Source organism: Rattus norvegicus, chromosome 10, assembly GCF_021556685.1.
Source record: "Rattus norvegicus strain SHRSP/BbbUtx chromosome 10, alternate assembly SHRSP_T2T, whole genome shotgun sequence".
Lineage (NCBI taxonomy): Eukaryota > Metazoa > Chordata > Mammalia > Rodentia > Muridae > Rattus > Rattus norvegicus.
This window is the reverse complement of record NC_141543.1, coordinates 109,850,482-109,874,349: the sequence shown is the minus strand read 5'-3', so window position 1 is coordinate 109,874,349 and position 23,868 is coordinate 109,850,482. Positions and strand designations below refer to the sequence as shown.

Genomic DNA, 23,868 nt, shown 5'->3' with positions numbered 1-23,868 from the left:
GACTGATTTAATTAAATGATGTCAGCTGAGGCATGGTGTTGACAGGTGTGCAGTGACAACTAAGGTCTGTGTCTCCTGCATGTCCTGCAAGCGTCCCCTGCCCATTGGGAGCAGCTAGGGTTGCTGTGGAGTGTTAAAACACTGGCCTCAGCTATGGAGAGCAGAAATCGCTGGGTTAGGTTGGGTGCTGTGTGACAGCATCGGCTCAAAACTTCACATACAGAGACTGTCTTCTTGCAGGATCAAAGCCACCTGGCAGCTAACCTGTGCAGGTTTCAGAGTTGTGTTTTTACTGACTTGGTCCTCACAGAGTTAACATATTTCCTTGGTCCAGGAATTTATCTTCTGCGTGCATCCCTTAGTGCACAAGGAGACGTGGTCACTCAATGGTGGTAGAGTGAGAGGTTGGAGTGTGTTAGGGTGGTTACCATAAGCAGTGTTCCAGTGCAGGGCTAGAGAAAGAGCCATGTGGGCAGTGTGGACATTCGGAAACGTGTGTGATGCAGCCAGCCTGCCTGGGTGCATACAGATTGGATCAGTCATGCCTAATTCACGGTCCCGAGTGAAGGATTGTGGGGAGTACAAGTATGATATCAGTATGTCACTCAGCAGCTGCCTAAAGCCAGCCTTGTAGAGCAGGACGGGGTTGTAGTCTTTTTACATCTCTGTGTTTAAAAGAGCCCCAGGGTTAACGGCAGGGATGTCCCCGTTCTAGTATAATGTCTGTTGAGAACCAGTCTGTGTGGTCTGTGTATGACAACCAGGTACCTGGCTCCTGGTGCCCTGTAGCCTGGCCCTCTTAGCTCTGTCTAGAAGCCAGGTTGAAGGGAAGGGCTCTAGAAAATCTTTCCTGCACTGGGGGTGAGGGGTGTCACTGTGAATTCTCTGCAGATTACTTGCCCTGAAGTTGCTTCTTACCTACTGTAGGTCACCAAGGAAGCTTCTGCATGCTGTGCGTCATGCAGAACCACATGGTCCAGGCCTTTGCCAACAGTGGCAATGCCATCAAGCCTGTCTCCTTCATCAGAGACCTGAAAAGTAAGAATGGAGTTTTGGTTGAGTATCTGCCAAGGGCTAGCTCTGTGATTGGAGGAAAGAGGAGAAAAAGCCATGAATGAAGGCTCAGGAATCCTCATGTGCGGAAGGTCCCCTACAGCAGTGCAGACCCAAGGCATGGTAGTCAGTGTAGACACATGGGCTCACTGAAGGGAGGCTCTCTGCTGGGCACCACGTGGAAGAATAGCTAGGTTTTAGCCAGGTGGAGGCTGTGTTTGAAGATGGGCAGGTGAACATGAGAGCTGGGCGGGGGTCTAGGAGTGTGGTGAAGGGCATCAGAGCAGCCAGCTGCTATGCATTGTGGGTATACCCAGCTTTCCAGTCAGTCGGCAGAAAAGTTGAGCCCACTGTGGATCCGGTGTAAGCTATAACACTGTGGCATGATGTGTTGGCTCTTGAAGAAGTGGCTTCTCACAGTCACCCCTCCCGCATCCCTTTCTTCTGCAGAGATTGCCCGGCACTTCCGATTTGGGAACCAAGAGGATGCACATGAATTCCTGCGGTACACCATCGACGCCATGCAGAAGGCCTGCTTGAATGGCTATGCTAAGTACGTGCCTCAGCTCCCCACATGTCCTTGGCTGAGGACACCTTCTTTATGTTCTTGTCCACACAGGGGTCTCCTCTAGGCTGTCCTCTGAGAAGTACTTGGAGGATGTCATGAGCAGCTGGGAGCTAGCTATGCCCTTCCACTGCTGTAGTCTCCTCGTGGGCACTTGAGTGCCATGACTAGTTCTGAGAGTGAGTGGGCCAGGGTCAGTCAAGCGGCGTGCTCAGCATAGGAGGAACTGTGTCCTGGCCAAGCACGAAAGAGGCTTGTCAGCGTGGCTTAGCGCTGCCCAGGTGTCCTGTTAGCGGTAAGGGAAGAGGGAGGGTAGGATGGCCCTCCTGCATCCAAGGCTCAGCTGACCTGTACCTTCATGTGAGTCTTAGTTAGGGTTTCACTGCTGTGAACAGACACAATGACCAAGGTGAGTCTTATAAAGAACAACATTTAATTTGGGCTGGTTTGCAGATTCAGAGGTTCAGACCATTAACGTCAAGGAGGGAGCGTGGCAGCATCCAGGCAGACATGGTGCAGGAGGAGCTGAGGGTTCTACATCTTGATTCAGAAAAGGCCAGGAGCAGACTATCTCCGGGCAGCTAGGAGGAGGGTCTCAAAGCCCACCCCACAGTGACACACATCCTCCAGCAAGGCTATACCTCCTAATAGTGCCACTCCCTAGGCCAAGCATATTTGAGTCACCACAGTGTGATAGCCAGTCAGGCAGTATTGCTGAACCTGCATGCCCAGTGGAAGGCATGGAAAGAAAGGGTCAGTACCACTAGTCACAGGCCGGACCTGTCTCCCCAGGCAAGGCTTGGGTCCTTGGATGCTTGCTTCTGGATGGAGATGCCGGGGTGTTGGTGGGGTGATCAGGGTAGTTGCCTTAGATGTTGTAGGGGTGGGGCCCAGGTAGGTAGAGGTTCTGTAAGGAGCTCAGGAACACTGCTGAGGGGCTTAGGTGGGAGAAGGATAACCCATCGTCGGCTGATATGGTAGTGACTGGAGGTGGGGATGCTGGCTGTAAGTAGGGATCCTGTGCTGAGCCGTCCTCTTCATGGCTGTGGCTTCCTTTTAGGTTGGATCGGCAGACACAGGCTACTACCCTGGTGCATCAGATCTTTGGAGGCTATCTCAGGTCCCGAGGTAAGCAGGAGGTGTGCTGTCCACTGAAGCAGATCTGCACACATTCCCAGACCATGAGAACTTGACCATGTGATGGTGGCTGATGCTCCCAGCCTTGCCTTTCTGCATGGCTGCCTTGTCCACTGTAGACATCTCTCAGGGGCTGGAGAAGCATGGTGTGTGATGAGGGAATGCATCCTCAGAGCCGCGTGGTCCTTTGGGTGAGGCCTACATTCTATTGTGAGGGCTTGCCTACTGGCCGGTGGCAGTGGCCAGTCGGGCAAACCAGGCCTGATGACAGAACCTGGCCAGCATCACCTGCCTGTCATCAGGCCTGGTGGTTCAGTCACCGTTTGGGAGAACGGAGCTGAGTGCTGTAGACTGTGGTTCTAGAGTCTGGTTCTAGGTTCCGGGTCTCAGCTGTCCCGTGCCTCTGTTCTGTTGCAGTGAAGTGTTCCGTGTGCAGAAGCGTCTCAGACACATACGACCCCTACTTGGACATAGCGCTGGAGATTCGGGTACGCTTGGGCCTTGATCCGTGTTCTGCGGGTGTGGGAGGGCAGCCCTAGGGCTCAGCAGTGAGAAAGGTGAGAGTCAGAGCAGACATGGAAGGGCTGCTTGGCTCTCCTGCAGTCTCTGAGTGCTGCAGCTGCAGTGTGCTTACTTCTGCTGCACAAGGCAGAGAAGCCAACATTTGCATCCGTCTGCTATTCTCCTATGCAAATTCTTTTCTGTTTAAAAGAGTGAAGCTGAGTTTCTAGTTCTGAGGCACAGGAAGTGACAGTGCCTCACTGGGGCTTGGGGACAGCGTTTGGAACAGGCACGGATCAGCCTCCTTTGCTGTCACCCAGCCTTACCTTTGCTGGGACCTTGAGTTTCTGAGCCAGCCCAGCTGCAGTCACAGTGAGAGTGCCTGGCTCACGTGAAGGACTCACATGGCTGTCATCTGTCACCTCTGGAGAAGGGCACTGTCTGCTCTCTGCTCCCTGCTCCTCCGCTGGGTGCGGAGTGTTAGCAGGCCAGTTTTTAAGCAAGTCAGGTTTTATCAGTTGCTGCCTCAGCCTAAAAAGACTTAAATCTGGTACTTCTTGAGTCAGGGTTTTACTTCTGCTGCTCACTCTGCTCCATTTTTGTCTTTCTCAGCAAGCTGCAAATATTGTGCGTGCTCTGGAACTTTTTGTGAAATCAGATGTCCTGAGTGGAGAGAACGCCTATATGTGTGCTAAGTAAGTGTCCTTTGCAAGGAAGTGACCACCCTGAGTATATGCATGTTAAGTAAGTGTCCTTTGCAAGGACGTGATGTCCAGAGCACCATTCCTGAGTGGCAGGATGGGGCTGGGTTAGGTCCATGGCTGCTGCTCCCTCAGCTCGTGTCCTTGACATAGGTTCTGCCTGAGGAGCAGAGTGTTGCTTTCCTTGTTGTCTACAGTGAAAACTTAAGTCAGAGAGACACAAAGGGTCTGAGGCATAGACCCGCAGGCGCTTCTGACCCATGTGACCCGAGTCATCTTTCCGATGTGCACCGTTGTCCTTGTGAGGCTCGCCCTGGGCTTGTGCTGGCGTGGAGCTCACTTTAAAGCTGCAGCACTAAGCGCACGTCCTCTGCTTTCCAGGCAGGCCCGTGCGGGCTGGCTGCCCGGCTGTCACTTCGTTTGTTTGTTTGTTTGTATGTTTGTTTTGAGGCAGGGTCTCACTGCTTAGCCCTGGCTGGGATTAAAGGCAAGCCCCACTGCATAGGGCTTTTGTTTCTTACGAAACAGAGTCTCACCAGGTAGCCATGGCTGTCCTGGAACTCACTCTGTGGACCTGGCAGGCCTCAATTCAGAGATCCTCCTGCCTCTGCCTCCCGAGTGCTGGGAATAAAGGCGTTCACCACCAACACTACATTGGACCTTTGCCTCAGTTTCTTGCGCATTTCTCCCCTCTCAGGCTCTGTGTGGCCATGTGGGCACTGTATTCTTCCTTTGCGCCTGCCACGTGGGCTCCCCCCCAAGTGAGTCATTTGCTTTGGGACTTATGTCCCTAGTCTTCGCTGCCTTCAGGAGTTTTCTTTAGCTTAGCCTGTGTAGATTTTGGTTCACGTGCACTGGTGCTGGCCTCCTGTTACTAAGGCAGCAGGACACCACCCTGCAGAGCCCAGCAGCAGCTTCCGGTTCTCTCCTGTAGGTGTAAGAAGAAGGTTCCAGCTAGCAAGCGCTTCAGCATCCATAGAACATCCAATGTCCTGACTCTGTCCCTCAAGCGCTTTGCCAACTTCAGTGGGGGGAAGATCACCAAGGTGAGTGCACTCCCCCGTCCAGACACCCCAGCTGTCCATCGTCACACAGGCAGGCCTTGGGAATCTGCATTTTTTTTCTTTCTTTTAAAAAAGTTTCTATTTTGTGTGTCTGAGTGCTTTGCATGCTTGTCTGTGTCAACTGTAAAGCTGGTGCCCTCAGAGGCCAGAGACAGAATTTATCCCCGGAACTGGAGTTAAAGACATGAGTTTATTTGGGTGCTGAGAATTGAACTGGCGTCCTCTGCTGCAGCAGCCAGTGCCGTTAACTGCTGAGCCCCTCCCCCTAGACAAACTTTGCTTGCTTGGTTTGGTTTTTGAGACAGGGTTTCTCTGTAGCCTTGGCTGTCCTGGAACATGCTCTGTAGATGAGGCTGGCCTCAAACTCAGAGATCCACATGTCTCTGCTTCCTGTGTGCTAGGATTAAAGGTGCATGCCACCATACCTGGTCCTGGTAGCTCTCTCTTTCCTGTCTGTTTCTATCTGTATGCGCCATCTGTTTGCTGGTACCTGCAAAACCGGAAGAGGGCATCATCACCCAAAGCTGGAGTTGTAGGTGGTTGTGGGGCGCCCACCGGAGTTCTGGAAGCTGAATTCTGGAAGAGCAGCACGTGCCTCTAACCCCTTGGGCATTTTTCCAACCCCACATATGATACATTCTTGCTGCCTTTCTCCCTCTGCCTTTTAGTTCTCCCAGCTTATGTCTACCTATTCTTGGGGTGTTCCTGGAATGGAAGGCCAGGGTTCCTTTAAGAATAAGTGAGGTGAGGGTTGGGGATTTAGCTCAGTGGTAGAGCGCTTGCCTAGCAAACGCAAGGCCCTGGGTTCGGTCCCCAGCTCCAAAAAATAGAAAAAAGAAAAAAAAAAAAAAAGAATAAGTGAGGTGAGGGCTTGGCAGTTAAGAGAGCTGGCTACTCTTCCAGAGGACCTGGTTGAATTCCCAGGACCTACATAGCAGCTAACACATGTCTATAGCTCCTGTTAGGGGATGTGGCACCCTCATATATGATACCCTCATACAGACATACATGGGGTAAATCACTGATGTACATAAAATAAAAGTCAATTACTGAAAAGAATGAGTGAGGTGAATATTGGATGTGAGCTGATTCACCGTGTGGGTGGAATCAGACTGTGTGCTAAAGTTTTGGTGGCGTAGAGTAAAAATGTACTTTGAGCACAGTGGGATCTGCTCTGGGTAGTGTCTCTGTGGCTGTGCTGAAATACTGACCAAAGCAGCTGCAGGGAAAGGTTTATTCTTTGCAAGTCACAGCCCTCTTCCAGGGGAGTTAGGCAGTCTCGTGGAGGTCATTTCTAGTTGAGGTCCCCTCTTCCAGGTGACTGTCCGTTCAGCACCGGGTTTCCTAGGTGTTCATATTCATGGAGTCTGCCCCGTGCTTTAGGGCAAGTCACTTGTCAGAGCCACAGGCAGGGATTGCAGCCTTCTCCAGGCCTTTAAAACCCTTCAAAGTGTGACTCTCAAGGACTTAGGAGTTGTCTAGGGCTGGTGAGATGGCTTACCATGTAAAGGACCTGCTGCCTAAACCTGTGTTCAGTTCTGTCACCTACTTGATACAAAAGAGCGCTCACTCCAGAAAGTTGTCCTCAACCTCCCAGTGAGTGCCATGACAGACGCATACTTACCAGGCGGTGGAGGCAGACCCCTTTCACCCCAGCACTCAGCAAAGGCAGGTGGATCTCTGAGTTCAAGGTCAGTGAGAAACCTTGTCTCACTGTGTTTTACCAGTGTGGTGGCTGTCACGTATGCCCCACACATACACATATTCACATAGATAAAATGTAAGAAAAGACAAACAAGGGTAATCCTCCTGAGCCGTGAGGTGTGTGGTGTGCACGGTTGGTGGGGGAAGCGCTGTGCCGGTGTCCTCAGGAGCTTAGGGTCCCTGGGAGCCCTTCTCAGCTGTGGTTTAGACAACTCCAGTCTGTGAACCACTCATCTGCTTGAATCTGAAAATTCCATATTATAACAAAGCCGGCCCCGGGCTCAGGAGCCTGCTGTGTGTATGCTGGCTCATGAGGTTTTGTCAGCAGAAACAAAAAGCTGGGTCTGATAGCACATGCCTGTGATCCCAGCACCTGGGAGATGCAATGAAAGGGTTACGTAAGTTCACAGCCAGCCCGGGCTACTTCGATGAACTGGGGGGCCATCCTGGGCTATTTAGCGAGTTGGAGTCCATCCTAGGGCACATAGTGAAGATTGGTCAAAGCACACATCCCCGAGGGTGATGGATGCAAAAGGAGAGTGACCTGTATTCTCCTGAGTAAGTGCTCCTTGCCTGTCCATTTCTAATCAGGATGTTGGCTATCCAGAGTTCCTGAACATCCGTCCATACATGTCGCAGAGCAGTGGAGACCCTGTCATGTATGGGCTCTATGCTGTTCTGGTGCACTCAGGCTACAGCTGCCACGCGGGGCACTACTACTGCTACGTGAAGGTTGGTGTCCACCTTGTTCTGGTGTGAGGGAGGGGAGCCCCGCAGCCCAAGTGAGCCTTTTGTCGTCTTCTGGGAAACAGCATTGCTTTGGATTTGTGTTTCGGTTCTCCTTTCCACAAGTGATAAAAAGATGTCTTTTACACCAGGGTTCTGGGGCCAGCAAAATGGCTCAGCAGGTAAAAATGCTCACTACCAGGCCTCACCCCCTGAGTTCTACTCCAGGGGCAAGGTGGGAGAGCGGAACTGAGTCCTTCACATTGTCTTGGACTTTGGCACATGCACAAGCCCCACCCCCAATAAACAAACAAATAAATACATGTAAATTTTTTTAAGTTTTTTTTTTTCTTTTTTTCGGAGCTGGGGACCGAACCCAGGGCCTTGTGCTTGCTAGGCAAGCGCTCTACCGCTGAGCTAAATCCCCAACCCTTTTTTTAAGTTTTTTAAGGTCCCTAGTGGATATGGTAAACCTTGCCTTTGTAACTCCAGTATTGTGGAATTAAGAGATTGGGCTTGGCTGCAGATGTTAGTTAGCCTCTGTCACAGAAGTGGCTGTGGCCCACCTGCTGATTGCTGTTTCCTGTACCCTTCTCTCCCCATGCCAGGCCAGCAATGGACAGTGGTACCAGATGAACGACTCCTTGGTCCATTCCAGCAATGTCAAGGTGGTTCTGAGCCAGCAGGCCTACGTGCTCTTCTATCTGCGGTGAGGAACTTCCTCGGCCTGGGGTTGTCAAGCGGGCTCTGCCTGAGCCAGGGCTGTCTGCGGCTCTCCTGTCTGAGGCCCTAGAGCTTGTCCTCTGGGAAACTTGTCCTCTGGGAAGGACCTTTCAGCCACGCCCTCCTGGTGGGCGGGTGAGAGCCAGGTTGTTGTGGGGCAGCTGAGGGGGAGGGCTCTGCCTGCCTATAGCAGCGGGTGACTGTTCCTTATGTAGTAGCCTTGATGAGGCTTTGTGTGGTGGCTGGCTTGGCACCTTCCTCTGGTGCAGGGACCCATCTCACATCGGATGAATGGGCATGCTGCAGATCTTAGGAAGCCACCAACAGAGATTGACTGTCCCTGAGGGACTCCTGGCACTTGGTGGCACCCTGCTGATTCTGGGTAATAGGTTTTGGGGCTTTTTGACTTGCTTACACCCTCCCTGCAGGCATCCAATGCTTCTCAGGTTTTTAGTTTGCAGAGGGTCAAGATGGGGGTTCTGAGAAGCCTGTCAGTGTCTCCGAGCTGCTTGGCCTGATGGGGAAAAACCCTGACTCCTGTCTTTCCTCTGCAGGATTCCAGGCTCTAAGAAAAGTCCTGAGGGCCCTGTCTCCAGGGTGGGTGCCACTCTTCCTAGCCGTCCCAAGGTCATTCCAGAGCACCCCAAGAAGAGCCCTGGCAATGGGGTTGTTTCCTCCCCACTGATGGCAAAGGTACTGTGTAAGTGGAAGCTGGCCTGGCCACCCTTCTAGCTCCTGCTTTCAGTATTTGAGTATCAGAGTTCCAGGGGGACCTTGCAGTGTGAGAGGAACTTGTAGGCTGTGGTGCTGTATCAAGCATATTTCTTAAGTTGGTGATCAGCTGCTGTGGGAAGGGAAAGATGGGATGGTGGGGATGGAGCCGCTGCACAGAGTGCTGGGCAGGTTTGGCTGCCTAGGGAAACACCCCACTGTGCTTCCCCCCCCCCCCCCCCCCAGCTGGGGACCAAACCTAGGGCCTTGTGCTTGCTAGGCAAGTGGTCTACCACTGAGCTAAATCCCCAACCCCCACTGTGCTTTCTCTTAAAGCTGGTGTCATCCACACACACAGCATAAAGTTTACTCATCTGTGGACTTCCGGGTTTTCTTTTCTTCTGGCTTTTCTTTTTTCTTTTTTCTTTTTTTTTTATTTTAAAGATTTTATTTATTGTATATGAGTACACTGTAGCTGCCTTCAGACACACCAGAATAGGGCATCAGATCTCATTACAGATGGTTGTGAGCCACCATGTGGTTGCTGGTTGCTCTTAACCACTGAGCCATCTCTCCAGCCCAGCCATCTCTCCAGCCCTCTTCTGGCTTTTCAAGACAAGGTTTCTCTGTGTAGCTCTGGCTGTCCTGGAACTTGCTCTGTAGACCAGGCTGACCTCGAGCTCAGAGATCCGCCTGCCTCTGCCTCTGCCTCTGCCTCTGCCTCTGCCTCTGCCTCTGCCTCTGCCTCTGCCTCTGCCCTCTGGCCTCTGGCCTCTGGCCTCTGGCCTCTGGCCTCTGGCCTCTGCCTCTGCGTGCTGGAATTAAAGGCATGTCCGGCTTGGACTTCTGGATTTCAGCCCAGGTGATTAACTGTGGAGTTGGAAGCCATCGAAGCCCTCTGGGCGGCTGACATTCTGCCGCACCTGCAGAGCTGCCCCCGATGGAAGGAGGCAGACCTGGGCACCCACAGCAGGAGGGCAAGGTGGCTTTCCTGGCAAGGCCTCGGTCAGCATACATCTTCCTGTACTGCCCATGTGCAGAGTCACTTTTAGACAGAAGAGAACAGGCCACTCTACCCCAGGCTGGGTTTGAACTTGAAGTGATCCTTCTGCCTCAAATTGCTGGTGCTGGTTACAGATGTGAGCTGTCATACCTGCCCAGTGTCATTTCACTTTTGAGTCCCTGGTGTATGTGATTAGGAGCACTGACTGCTCTTCCAGAGGTCCTGAGTTCAATTCCCAGCACCCACAAGGTGGCTCACAACCATCTGTAATGGGATCAGATGCCCTCTTCTGGTGTGTCTGAAGACGGCTACAGTGTACTCATAAAATAAATAAACAAATCTTTAAAAAAAAAGGGGGGGGGGCTGGGGATTTAGCTCAGTGGTAGAGCGCTTACCTAGGAAGGGCAAGGCCCTGGGTTCGGTCCCCAGCTTCGAAAAAAAAGAACCAAAAAAAAAAAAAAAAAAAAAAAAAAGAAGTAAGCCATTCTAAAACTCAGAAGAAAGTAGAAGTTATTAAAACTATGAAATAAGACTCCATACCCTAAATAGGTAGGAAAAGTGGCAATTGTCTGAAGTAAATGTAAAGTCTTGTAAAAATCACCAAGCAGTGGTATAGCATGCTCTTAATCCCAGGACTCAGGAGGCAGAGGGATGCAGATTTCTGTGGGTTTGAGAACAGCCTGGTCTATAAAGTGAGTTTCAGGATAGCCAGGGCTACACAGAGAAACCCTGTCTTGAAAAACTAAAAGGGGCTGGGGATTTAGCTCAGTGGTAGAGCGCTTACCTAGGAAGCGCAAGGCCCTGGGTTTGGTCCCCAGCTCCGAAAAAAAGAACCAAAAAAAAAAAAGAAAAAGAAAAAGAAAAACTAAAAGAAGAAAAAAAGTAAAATTTTAAAAAGTGTTTGCAGTAGGGGACTGGGAGGTAGCTCAGTGGTCAGTATAGGGGGCTGGGAGGTGCTCAGTGGTCAGCGTAGGAGACTGGGAGGTAGCTCAGTGTCAGCGTAGGAAACTGGGAGGTAGCTCAGTGGTCAGGATAGGGGACTAGGAGGTAGCTCAGTGTCAGCGTAGGGGACTGGGAGGTAGCTCAGTGGTCAGTATAGGGGACTGGGAGGTAGCTCAGTGGTCAGCGTAGGAGACTGGGAGGTAGCTCAGTGTCAGCGTAGGAAACTGGGAGGTAGCTCAGTGGTCAGGATAGGGGACTAGGAGGTAGCTCAGTGTCAGCGTAGGGGACTGGGAGGTAGCTCAGTGGTCAGTATAGGGGACTGGGAGGTAGCTCAGTGGTCAGCGTAGGAGACTGGGAGGTAGCTCAGTGTCAGCGTCTGCTTAGCTTGTGAGGCCCTAGGTTCCAACTTGGAACCTCCCTTGTAGATTCCCCTCCCTTTTCCTGCCATCCCCCTACATCTGTGTTTGTAGCAGATGACACCCTCTGGTGGTGGCTGTGGAGGGCAGGACCTGAGAGAGTGACTGGACACAGGACTCTACCCCAGCAGTGTCTGGGAACAGGCGTGCATTGCCAGGAAAGAGGAAGTTCAGATTGACCACGTGAGCTGAAGTTCACGAGCAAGCCACAGCCCAGGAATGCACTTTCTGGAGTTCTCAGCATGACTGCTAAGTACAGAAAAGGCTGCTTTTTTTTTTTTTTTAATTGAACAAAAAATAATTTTAAAGTACTGACTGTGTGAGGCCTTGCATGAGCCACAAGGGCTGTGGTAACTGAGGAGAAAGACACTCAAACAGGAAGCGGGCATCATGAAAGGTTTACAGACAGACAGTGGGTTCTTTGCATTTGGCCTTGATTTCTAAAGACATATTTCTAAAGACTGTGTGCAGTGCCCACACAGGCCAGAAACTGGTACTGGCTTTACAGATGGTTGAGAGCCGCCCATGGATGCTTGGAATTGAACCTGGCTCCTCCAGAAGAGCAGCCAGTGCTCTTAACCACCAAGCCCTCTCTCCAGCCTCTGAAACTTGCTCCTTTTGACTTCTGTCTTTTATTTACTTACATTTTTGGCAAACATAGACACTTAGTAAAAAGTTTAGGTTTTGTTGTTTGTTTGATTGATTGATTGATTTTAATTAAGGCATGGGGAATAATGCAAGCTTATGTAATTAATCAAGAAATGCATAGCTGCCAATGAGACACTAAGGACTTTAAGGTGTCTCTTTACTGTGTGGAGTGTTTAGCGATGACGGGGTGATGACACTTGTGGGCATCCCGTGTGTGACCTAGGAGGGACAGTTTACATGGTGGAACTTCTCTTCCTCCTTCTGCATCCTCTCAGATTTTGTCAGACCCTGTCACTTTCATAGTAAGGACAGTCAAAACTGCAGCCTGTTTTGTATATAAGTCCTGAAGCACTGAAAGTCTTCACCATTAGCTAGAACCGGGTTTGCTCCCAGAAGTTGCCCCCAATGGGGAAGCCATGTTCCCTGGACAGTGCTCCTCTGGGCTCTGATGGCTTCCTGCCTTGTTTCTTTTTAGCGACAAGACTCTCTAATGATGAGAAAGTTGCAGTCCCCTGAGGAGGTTGGCATGCCTGTGTCCAGAAATGGCTCCATTTCTGGTCTGAAGTTACAGAATGGATGTGCTCCTGCAAAGTCACCTGCCGGGTCCCCCTCCCCGAGACTCGCTCCGACACCCACACATATGCCCACCATTCTGGACGAGCCTGGGGAGAAGGTGAAGAAGTCAGCCCCGCCACAGTCTCGCACCACGTCCCCAACTGCTTCTCAGGGCTTTCCTGGGACCGGCGAGTCCAGGAGCCAGCGGCCTGGCTCCTGGGCGAGCAGAGACAGCATCTTCTCTACCTCACCAAAGCTGGCCAAAGCCATTACTAACGGGCACAGGCTGAAGGGGGAAGGCAATGGTGTGGACCTGGAGAAGGGGGATTCCAGCAGCTCGAGCCCCGAGCACTCTGCCAGCAGTGACGCTGCCAAGGCCCCGCAGACCTCAGAGGGCAGAGCTGCACATGTCTGTGATTCTCAGGGAACAAACTGCCCAGCCACTGGCCATTCAAAAGTGCTGTCGAACGGAGTCGATGCCAAGATGGGGAAGTTGAAGTCCCCTGCCCTGAGCAGCACCACCACCGAGCCCACAAGCCTCATGTCGCCTCCACCAGCCAAAAAACTGGCCCTGTCAGCCAAGAAGGTGGGTCTGTGGGGGTCTCCTCTCTGAAAGTGCCCTGGGACTGGAGATCTGAGGAGAGGAGAGGAAATCAAAGGTGTACGGCCTTCTTTGTAACTTGAGGCCACAGTACCAGTGTGCCTGTTGGTGTTCCCAGCGATTTGCAAGTTAAGAAAGGGCTGTTTTAGGTGGAGACTGTTTTGAGGGGAGACCCCAGTTATTCAGTACCTCAGGTTGCTGGTAGTCTTGTCTGAGAGGACTAACGAGTTTTCTCTGATAGAGTCTCCTAGTTGAAGAGCTGGGGCCACAGGGCACTCAGAGTGGGAAGGATAGCTGCCCTGGCTGGAGGAGGGGACGTAGGGAGGCTGGGGAGGAGCCACCCCTCAGCTTGTGTGAGCAGTGAGCAGTGTGTGGGCGTGTGCTGGGATGCTTGTTGAAGTGTCCTCTCCTTTTCCTTTTTATTTCTAACCAACAACACTCTCTGGTTCTTCTTCTGCTGTCCCCTCTCTCTACCATCCCCCTCCTTTTTTTTTTCTTCTGTGCCTTCATTCATCTTTTTTTGGGCTCATTTTATTTAATTTTATTTTATTTTCAATTTTATTTTCCCTCTTCACTCACGGACACCTTCTTTTAGACCACCAAGTTTTTATTTATGTCAATAACTGCAGGCCAGCACCCTGCGGAGGGCGACCGGCAATGACATCGGTTCACCTTCCCCCTCAGCATTCTGCGATCTCACCTCCCCCATGAAAGCCACCCACCCCGTCGTTGCCTCCCCTGGGCCTGTCAGTAAAACCAGGTGAGCTTGGGGACAGGCCTGGTGCCGACTCCTTCCCTGCACCTGGCTGGGAAGAGCCATGGGTCATCGAGGACAGAGGCCTCTCTTGTCCATCGCTGTGTGGGAAAAGCCGCAGTAGGGCAGAGTGGTTACTCTTCAGAGTCTTCGCCTGCCTGCCCTGGCGCCTTGTAGCCTGGAGCACCGTACTCTCCTGGCCGTTAGCCCCTCAGATACTCGACCCCCTATGGCCCTTCGAGTCCTGCAGTGGTATCTTTTCTGCCAGCGTCCTCCCACATCACCCCATGTCATCACATGTCTCTTGACTGTTGGTGTCATGCCAGGCCTGGAGAAGGGGGACTGGGTTCTCCAGTGCTATAAAATTGTTTAGATGCCTTTAATCTCATCCATGGAGGATCTGCCCCAGGAAGGCGCTGGACTCCATGGTGCCTGCATCCCTTAGGGATGCTGAATGACAAGGTGAGAGGACTCTGACACTCGGTCACCTGGGTTCCTGGGAACCAAGTGCCATGGTAGCTGGGATACAGGAACTAGGAGAGGGCATGAGTGAGGCTCTGTGGCACTGCGGGCTCCTCATTTCTGAGTCAGCCTGCCCCAGAATGCTGTGACATGACATCCATCGCTGCCCCTACCCCCATGTGAACATGCATGCCTCCTGTCTCTAGCATAACATTTGTGGGGTGTCCTTAAGTCTTAAGGTCCCCAAATGTTGGGGCATTAGGGGAAGTTGATCATTTCTGTCACGTTTTATTCGTTTGAGACAGGGTCTTGCCATATAGATCGGGGGGCCTCAGGCTTGGAGATTGCCCCACCGGCCTCCCGAGTGCACCACCACACTTGACCTAAATGAGTCTGTTTAAATCTGTGTGTATGAATGTCTTATCTGCATGTATTCTGTGCACCATGTGTGTGCTTAGTGCACACGGAGGTCAGAAGAGGAAGCTGGAGTGAGAGGTGGATGTGAACCACTGGATGGACGGGTGCTGGAGACTGAGTCTGGGTTTTCAGCAAGAGCAGCAAGTGCTCTTAACTGCTGAGCCATCTTCCCAGGCCAAGTGTAAATGTGTTTCTCGGTTGGGGTTTTGTGTGTGTGTTTGGGGCTCGGGGAGGGGGGCGGGTGAAGAAGGTTGAGACAGGCTTTTTCTGTGTAACAGCCCTGGCTGTCCTAGAACTGGATGAGTGGACCAGGTTGGCCTCTCAAACTCAGAGAGATTCACTGGAGTCTGGGATTAAAGGTGTGTGCCACTACCCCCGGCCAGTGTGAACAGTCATTAAATCCACGCATTAACCAAACCTGAGGTGACTGACTGCACAGCTGCTGTTGTTGGGATGTTCAGTCCCAAGGGAACTGCTATAGCCTCTGGAGAGAAAAAGATAAATCTCACAGGGTGTTGGGTTTTGTTTGGTTGTTTTGTTTTTGTTTTGTTTTTTTTTTTTTTTTTTTTTTGCTTAGTAACATTTCCCTTCCTAACACATTCGAGGTGGAAATCTGAAACGTTAGGGTTTGGTTGCTTTGTTTTGCTTTTTATTTTTTGTTGTTACTGTTACTTGTTTTGAAGGGAGGAATTTTGGTTTTGGTTTTGTGACAGGGTCTCAACTCTATTGTCCCTCTGGGTGGCCAGGAGCTCACAGAAATCCACTAAGCTCTGCCTCCCCAGTGCTGGGATCGAAGCTGGGATCACGTCAGGTTGGCCCAGTCTTGTTCACTGTAGCCCAGGAGGGACTCACATCTGCTATGTGCTGGAGGATAGATAACCTTGACCTTCTGATTGGCGCCTCCCTTCCCTAGCTCTGGGGTTGACGGCAAGTGCCGGCCACCCCAGCCACCCTAGTTGTTCTTATGCTGTGCTTTGTTCACATTTTAAGACAAGCTGTCCTGGGGGTCAGACTTCAGCTCATTTAGTAGTAAAGGCTGGCCTTGAGTGCCTGACTGTCCTGCCTCCACCTCCCAAAGCTGGGATTACAGGGTGAGCCAACGTGCCTGGATGAAAAGCTGGGACCTCTAATCCTCAGACCTGTGCAGGGGCCACCGGCTGCCCCAGCCACAGTGCCTACTTGGCAAGGCCAAGGCTTTGGTTCTGTTTTCAGAACTACTTAAAAAAAAAAACAGGGGCTGGGGATTTAGCTCAGTGGTAGAGCGCTTACCTAGGAAGCGCAAGGCCCTGGGTTCGGTCCCCAGCTCCAAAAAAAAAAAAAAAAAAAAAAAAAAAACAACTTTGTAACAAGAAACTGAGATGTGTTGCTTTTATTAACTTTGATTTTATGTAGACATTATTTCCTTGGTCTGTCTTCGAAAAATATGGAGTGTGTGTGTGTGTCCATCTGTCCGTCTGTCTGTCCATGAATTACAGAGACAAAGTAACCTTTTAAAATTCTAGGATGAGTTGGGCATGCTGGAACTCACCTTTAATCCCAGTGCTCTGGAGGCAGAGACAGGCAGATCTCTCTGAGTTCGAGGCAAGACTGGTCTACAGAGCTAATTTCAGGACAGCCAAGGCTGCTTAAACCTTGTCTCAAACCAAACCAAACCATGTACACACCAAACTTTAAGGTGTAAAGGAAGGTGGATGAGGTCAGGAGAGGTGTGGCGTGGGCAGATCCTCTCAGTGACTTTCTCTGTCCACTGTCTACAGGGCTGCTGCCGCACCTGCTCCCCAACCGTCTCCCCACCCCCACTCTGCATCACTGTCCAGTAGTAGCGCCAAGCCCTTAGGGACATCAGAGCCACAGAGCTGCTGCTCCTCTGCCTGGACACCCCTGCCTCAGGTCAATGGACACTTCACGTCCCACTTACACCAACTGCCAGAGGCCAATGAGGCCCTACACAGCCCCTCCAGAAAGAGGAAGAAGACTCCTAGTGGAGATCCCCAGAGACTGGGCAGAGACACACACCTCCCACAGTGCCTCGAGGGAGCACCTGCAACAGCACGCAGGAAGAAGAGGAAGAAGAAGAAGGACCTGGAGGGTGTGGGCGACACAGCTACCCAGCAGGAAAGCCAGTCTCAGGACCAGCCTTGGAGTCCCAGGGGCCGGAAGGAAGAGGGTACGCAGCTTCAGGTAAATGGCCATCAAGTGAGTCACATCCTGGACAGTTACCATGCGAGCAGCAGGAAAAGGAGGAAGAGAAAAAGATCAGAAGGGCTCAGCCAAGAAGCCACCGTGTGCCAGGACCTACTTCAGCATGGGTAAGGGCGTGGTGGGGATGTGCCCGAGGCCTTCCCAAGTGGTGTGGGTTAATAATGTAGTGCCGGCCTGGGCATGGGGAGGAATATGTCCTATGTCAGTGAGTCACACGGGTGGAAGAGGATGGCCACAGGTCAGGTGGCCCAAGGCCAAGCTGTGCGATTTGGCAAGGTTGTAGCAGCATCCTGCGTGTGCAGTGCACCTGCTCTGGATAGAGCAGGAAGATCATGTGGCGTCTCTAACATCTCGCTTAACTGTGTCACTGTGGTCAACAACACATACAGCACGGCCAGTCAGGACGGAGCGAATGAGCACCACACAGCACTGCAGGCAGTCCTCCCTCAGGGATGCTAGGGCGGAGCATTGTTTGTCTTCTGTACGTTGGTGTGAGGGCAACAGATCCTCTGGTACTGAGGTGAGCTGTGAGCTGCCATGTCAGTGCTGGGATTGAACCTGAGGCCCCTGCAAGAGCAGCCAGTGCTCTTCACCACTGACCCTCTCCAGCCCCACTCTGGTTTTATTCTAAATATTTACCTTTTTTATCCTTTTCGTGCGCGCGCGCGCGTGCGTGCGTGCGTGTGCGCGTGTGTGCGCGCGCGTGTGTGTGTGCGAGTGTGTGCGTGTGTGCTTGCACACCAGAGAAGAAATGGATACATGAGGTCAGCAGGCTTGGTGCAGTGCCTTTATTAGCTGAGCCATCTCACACACTCCAGCAGTGGAGCTGCCACTGAGGGAGCAGGCTCTGGCCTGCAGTGTTTCTCAAGGGCCGATCTGTTCCCTCCTGGCTCTCCGCAGCTGCTCCCCTGCAGACCACTGTGAGCCTGAGGCCAGGACAGAGCTGCAGAAAAAGAAGAAAAGACGGAAAAGAAAGCCTGAGCCGCAGCAGGAAGAAGAGAGCGAACACCCAGGATACCAGAGAAGCCCAAGGCCCAGTGTCACCCCAGTCCCTGAGCTGTGTGTGAATGACCATCTTCCTAGTGACCGCCTGGGTAAGATCCTACTGATAGCTACAGAGGTGGCAACTTGCTGTTCCTCAGTGCCGGCCACTAGGAGCACTGGCCATAGGTTCCCATCAGTCTCTAGCAAATACCTAAGACAGCCAGTCATTTTAGAGAAAAGGTGTGGCTGGGCATAGTGGCCAAAGTTTATAATCCCAGAGCTCGGGCTGGAGGCAGGCAGAGCTTTAGACTGTTGTGTGCACCCTGTAGTTCTGGGCCTGCACTACAGCTCTCTCGGGTCCATGGCAGAAGAGAGCTGCTCACTTAGTCTGGAAGCCAGAGAGAGCGGACAGTGCCAGCTGCAACACCCTTTGTGTCAGACCAAGGCTGGGCTCTGTGTTCTGGCTTTTTGTCATTTGCTTTTCTCATGAATGGACGTGGGTAAGCTTATCACTCGAGAGTGAGCGCCTGCCGGTACCAGATTCTGCAGTGCCAGCACCAGGAGGTGTGGTCGTTCTTCCGTGATTTGGTCCTACCTCGTCCTCTGATTTCAGGGCTGGGACGGGCACCTCTTGTTACCTGGAACAGAGATCAAGAACCGGATGTGGTCCAGGAGTTGCTTCAGGACTCGTCTGATACGGCTTATGGGAAAAAAGGTGCGGTCTGCAGCGGGGTGGCGCTTCCTAAGGACCGGCTTATCTAGGTTGTGGGAGGTGCTGGTCCTGCTGTGCTATGAGATGTGGTTTAAAATAGGTTTTAACCTGACCCCTGCTGTGGCACAAAGGCAGATTCTATTCAGATGCAAAGGCCCAAGAGCAGTTCAACTTGGGGAGTGCAAGCCCAGACCAGCTAAGTAGAGTGTCCAGTGCCCAGGCCAGAAGGGTGGGTGGGATGAGGAAGCCCCGGCAGCACTAGTGTTGGCAGTCCCGAGCTGGCCACACTTTACAGGGCAGACTTGGAGCGTGAACAAAAGGCCCTTTCTCTAAAGAAAGAGCACACAGGTTACAGAGAGGGGTTTGCAGTTGGAGTACACAGTGGTCACAGCCACAGGTCATGTGACCTCCCTTCATTTTCTTCTGTAAGAGACAGAAACCTAGAGTGGTTAGAACAGATGGGTTCCAGTAGAAAATGAGCCCTGAGGAGAGTCTGCAGGTGACTGGGACCCATGGATGCTGACAGAAATGTGTCTTGTACAGTTTTGACCTGGGATGGTGAGCCTTCAGCCATCAGTCAGGACGCCATGAAAGACAGCAGACTGGCCCGGACCCAGACCGTGGTTGATGACTGGGATGAAGAGTTTGATCGAGGGAAGGTAATGTGTGTGCTGTGACTATAGGCTGGGGCAGCAGGCGGCCATGGTTCTGCTTGGGCCTTGAGAGTAGCTTGTGGTGCAGTCGTGCACAAAGCAGTACACTGGGCAGCTGTGGGTCTCTTCCTCAGGAAAGGAGGGATGGCAGGACCTCCATCATTCGTGGTAACTGTCTGTCTGGGAGGAACATGCTGTGTATGCAGTCAGCCTCCAAGGCTTGGAAATGTCCTCTCCAGGGACTGTGACACTATGATTCTTGATGTAGGAAAAGAAAATTAAAAAGTTCAAGAGGGAAAAGAAGAGAAACTTCAATGCCTTCCAGAAGCTTCAGAGTAGACGAAACTTTTGGTCTGTGACTCACCCTGCGAAGGTCGCTAGCCTCAGCTATCGCCGCTGAGCTTGCTGGGGCTGTTGGAGGTCAGCCTGGGTGTGTGTCTGTCTGCTGTGTGTAGGGTGGTCTGTGGTGTGTCTGTCTGCTGTGTGTAGGGTGGTCTGTGGTGTGTCTGTCTGCTGTGTGTAGGGTGGTCTGTGAGGTGTCTGTCTGCTGTGTGTAGGGTGGTCTGTGGTGTGTCTGTCTGCTGTGTGTAGGGTGGTCTGTGGTGTGTCTGTCTGCTGTGTGTAGGGTGGTCTGTGGTGTGTGTGTGTGCTGGTGTGTAGGGTGGTCTGTGGTGTGTGTGTCTGCTATGTGTAGGGTGGTCTGTGGTGTGTGTGTGCTGGTGTGTAGGGTGGTCTGTGGTGTGTGTGTGCTTGTGTGTAGGGTGGTCTGTGGTATGTGTGTGCTGGTGTGTATTTCTGTGTTGTTTATCTGTCTCTATGTTAGCTCATGTTTATATCTGGCGTGCATATAGCAAGTCTCAGGTGTATGTATCTGGTATGTGTGTGGTCTGTGGTGTTTGTTTTAGGTGTGTGTGGTGTGAGTGTGGTATATAACTATGGTATGTATGTCTGATATGCATGCAACATGTGTGGCCTGTGGTATGTATAGTGTCTAACCATTTGGTTGGTATATGTGGTTTATCTGGCGTATGTGTGGTGTGTTTGGTATCACATGTGTTTAGTGCATGTGTTTTTGGTATGTGTCCTGTGTCTGTGGTGTATTCTAGTTAATATGTAGGTGTGACTATGTCTTTGGAAGGACCCAGGGATGTAATAAGATGGTCACATCTCTGTTCTCACCAGGAAGACCAGTGTGCCTGTGCCACGGCATCCGGAGCTGTCACATCCCATCCTTGGAACTATCTACTTAGATCTGAGGATCGGCAGACTCCGGTGCACTGAGCTTGCCATGATGGAGGCTCCTGGTCCCACTGTTCACGGATGCAGATCCCATGCAGATGCTCAGCTCAGGGCCTCTGCTGAGAGCAGCTTGTAGGGCAGTCACAGGAGGAAGCCTGGCCTATGGTGTTGTGCTGACAGTAACCTTGGAGACCTGGAAAGGTTAAGCATCTTCCTCATAGACCCTGGGGTCTAGGTAGGAAAACTGTTCCTGGTTTGGGGCCATCAGGCAAGGAACCAAGGCCAGCATCTCCCAGCATGTCCTTCACTCAGAATGGTGGCATTTGGTGGTGCCTTTTCTGATGAGCTTTCCTGTGCTCTCTGAAGCTGGAGCTGTCTAGTGGCTCTCTCTCCTCTCAGAGGAGCCTCTGTATGACTGACTGTCAGCTACAGTAAGAGCAAGCCCTGCTGATTGCACTGCCCCCACCCCAAAGTGCATCTCCTTTAAAGATGGACACACCGGGAAGGCTGCACCTGCCAGCCAGGGGAGCGCCTTGGAAGAGGTACCAGCACCTCTGCCTCCCGAGGCTGCAGGGAGACCGTGAGCTCCGACTCTGCCGTACCCTCTGGGACTCTGTCAAGGTGGTGGTCTTTGGAGACCAGCTCCGTTATTTTACTACTTACGATAAAGCCTTTATTTTTGACCAGGCCTGTGGCTACCGGTAGCAGTGTTTCCCTGATACACAGACACTGGCTTTACTTGCTCAGTTTTGTGAGTGCTTTGAAATTGACGTGGCTGCCTGCCCTTCCTTGCTCAAGCTGCCCCTGTGGACTTAGGGTTAACAAACAAGACTCCTCAGTGAGGGAAGACAGCACCCAGGAGATGAAGGCGCCAGAAGGTTCCTTCTCATGGGGTGCCTCTCTTCGCTCCCTGAATCCTACTCTGCTCTGGGCTGGGCCTCTTGGGAGGGGCGGGGCTGTCTTCTGGTTCCCACGTGTAGCGCTCTGTTCAGCTGCGGGCCCAGGGTTTCACTTGCTGCAGATGTGGGAAGAGTTGTGTTCTCCATGGCCTGGAGGTGAGGTCCTGTTTCCATGTGGGTGTTTCCTTCTTTGTTTCTTCCCCTTAAGAAAAAAGGAGAGAACAGTGCTCCATGATGGGTCTGCTGGTTGAGTCTTCCAGCCGAACGTGATCAGTCATCTTTGTGTGGCCTCGGTTCCGGATGTCATGTCCAGGAGTGCTGTGGGCTCCGTGTTATCTCGTGTGGGGGGGAGGGGGCAGGCACCTTCAGGGACAGGCATTGTCTCTTCTTCTGAGGAGTTGCCACCCTTCTGGTAGTAGCTGCTTCCTGGGTACATTTGTTTTTCTTTACGGCTTTCTCTAGTAGAAAGTTGTAAAGCTGCCAGCACAAAATGGATTGTCTCCCGTGTCTCCTCCATATTGGTTCCTTTGTGCAGTAGATTACACATTGTAAAGTCTCCAGGGGCATATAGTCCACTGTCTCTTGGGCAGTCATGATCCCCCATCTGCCATCCTGACTAATGGCAGCTTGTGTTGCTGTCACTGAAGGCAAGTCCTTTTCTTCCTTAGAAGCCATTAGGAACAGGCCATAGGCGGAATGAGTTCTCGGTGACATGTACTGACATAAATGAAGCTTTTCTAAAAGTAGTCATGCTGTTGGATCAAATCAGTTTGAACTTTGTGCTTGGCAGTAGATGTGGCTTAGGCCCACTTGCAGAGGGCCACCTCCCTGGTGTTTCTGTTCTCGCTCACCTGCCTGTTAGGGGCTGTTTCTGTCCAACATCCTGTGTGGCTGCGTCTGTGTGTGTGCAGGACTCCCTGTACTCTTCCCCTTCCTCTGTGGGGGTGCCCAGATAGTGCCAAGATCTTGGTGCAATAAAGTAATGCATTTTCTGTGATTCCTTTCTGTGTCGTCCTTGTCCTTTCACTTTTAGAAAGGTGCGTTCCAGCAGAGGCCAGGCTGCATCCCAGGTCAGGTGGGTGCGTTTCCGTGCTGCCCTTTCAGGTGACCATCCACACTGAGATGGGGAACCATTGCTTGAACCTAGGCGGTAAGGGCCATCTTGGACAAAGAGATCTTTTTAAGTTTATCCCAGAACTGTGTAGATTTAAGAGTGAAGACAACCACTGGCTCTGAAGTCTGGGAGTGTTTTTTTTTTTTTTTTTTTTTTCTTTTTTCTTTTTTTCGGAGCTGGGGACTGAACCCAGGGCCTTCCGCTTGCTAGGCAAGCGCTCTACCACTGAGCTAAATCCCCAACCCCTCTGGGAGTGGTTTTAAGTGAGTAGTAAGTGGAGAGCACAAGCAAAGCCATGTTCCACCGCAGCTCTGTTGTGCTCCTGACATGAGATGACCTCACGGACAGCAGTAGGGCAGGATGAGGGTTTGGATCTAAGTTTGACCCCCACACTGGCAGAGAACGTTGTCACCACCTGTTGTGGGACACTCTACAGAGACGTAAACAAGGACACTGATGACAGGCTGTAGAACAACTCCACCGGAGTCCAGCTGTGGGGGCCAGTTAACGTACTGGGTTTATCTACAGAGCATGAGTGACACCAGGCAGCCACACCACGGGCACAGGTCATGACTTTCCACCCTTCTGGCAACTCTGGCAACTTCTGGGACTAGAGTTATGACAAGGTTCCAGCTGCCTGGGAGGAGCAGCAGGGAGTGGTTGAGTAGATGAGAGTCCAGCGATTCCTCCCAGCCCTTCCTTCAGCAAAGATCCCGGCTCTGCTGACCCGATACTGAGTGTCTTTTGCAAGTTGTCCCAGCTCTTCAGAGTGGCTTATGTTCCAAGGACAGTGTTGTACAATACCATATGGCTCAGTCACCATAGGCTCTGACCGAGTGGCACAGTGTTCTAGCAGCTTCCCCAGCCACAGGTTGGAGGCCTGGTGAGAAGACACTTGTGTCTTGTGTGGACTGGGGTTTCTTCGTTGGCACAGGACTTTGTGCATGGGAATGTCCAGACCCTCAGTTTCCATCCCAGCCTCGGTGGTTTTGCCCACCAGAGAATCTGTCCTGAAAGTTGGGATCAGACAATTCCCTCCAGGGATGCCTACGAGCAGAAGGGCTCCAGTTAGGAAAGCTACCCTTCAACTCGTGGCTCAGGTCTGAACAGGTGCTGGGCAGGAAGAGGCTTCTTGGTGAGTGGCTTAGCTCCAAGTGCCACTCAGCTGTCCATCTTGACATGGTAACTTCTGCGTCTCCTTTAGGGGCTTCTGGAAACTTCTGGTCTACCAGACACAGGGAGTTTGGTTTTTGGCTTAGTCTCCTCAGCTGTTTATCCAGACAAGATGAGAACAGGAAAGTAAATGTGTGTGAATCCAAGTAGATGACTTGCTGGCAGCAAAAGATCCCACAGACACCTGAGGGCTCCTGGGATTACTCCAG

The 23,868-nt window shown here is 51.9% G+C and overlaps 1 protein-coding gene across 7 annotated transcripts in view; it reads left to right on the top strand.

The window, feature by feature from the left end:
• The window catches only part of Usp36 (ubiquitin specific peptidase 36), a 31,425-nt gene extending 9,054 nt beyond the window's left edge, over nucleotides 1-22,371 (top strand). For 2 of the 7 annotated variants that reach the window (XR_015630703.1, XR_015630702.1), the window contains 17 exons: nucleotides 928-1,038; nucleotides 1,504-1,606; nucleotides 2,679-2,746; nucleotides 3,173-3,243; nucleotides 3,869-3,951; nucleotides 4,892-5,003; nucleotides 7,317-7,457; nucleotides 8,060-8,160; nucleotides 8,729-8,867; nucleotides 12,370-13,035; nucleotides 13,646-13,810; nucleotides 16,441-16,992; nucleotides 17,786-17,979; nucleotides 18,483-18,584; nucleotides 19,125-19,240; nucleotides 19,503-19,654; nucleotides 20,417-22,369. Coding sequence is in view for 3 of the 7 variants with exons in the window: in NM_001440290.1 (NP_001427219.1) it covers nucleotides 928-1,038; nucleotides 1,504-1,606; nucleotides 2,679-2,746; nucleotides 3,173-3,243; nucleotides 3,869-3,951; nucleotides 4,892-5,003; nucleotides 7,317-7,457; nucleotides 8,060-8,160; nucleotides 8,729-8,867; nucleotides 12,370-13,035; nucleotides 13,680-13,810; nucleotides 16,441-16,992; nucleotides 17,786-17,979; nucleotides 18,483-18,584; nucleotides 19,125-19,240; nucleotides 19,503-19,634 (2,822 nt within the window). In the remaining 4 variants the exon portion in view is untranslated. 7 annotated transcript variants of the gene reach the window in all.
• The last annotated feature ends 1,497 nt before the right edge of the window (nucleotides 22,372-23,868 follow it).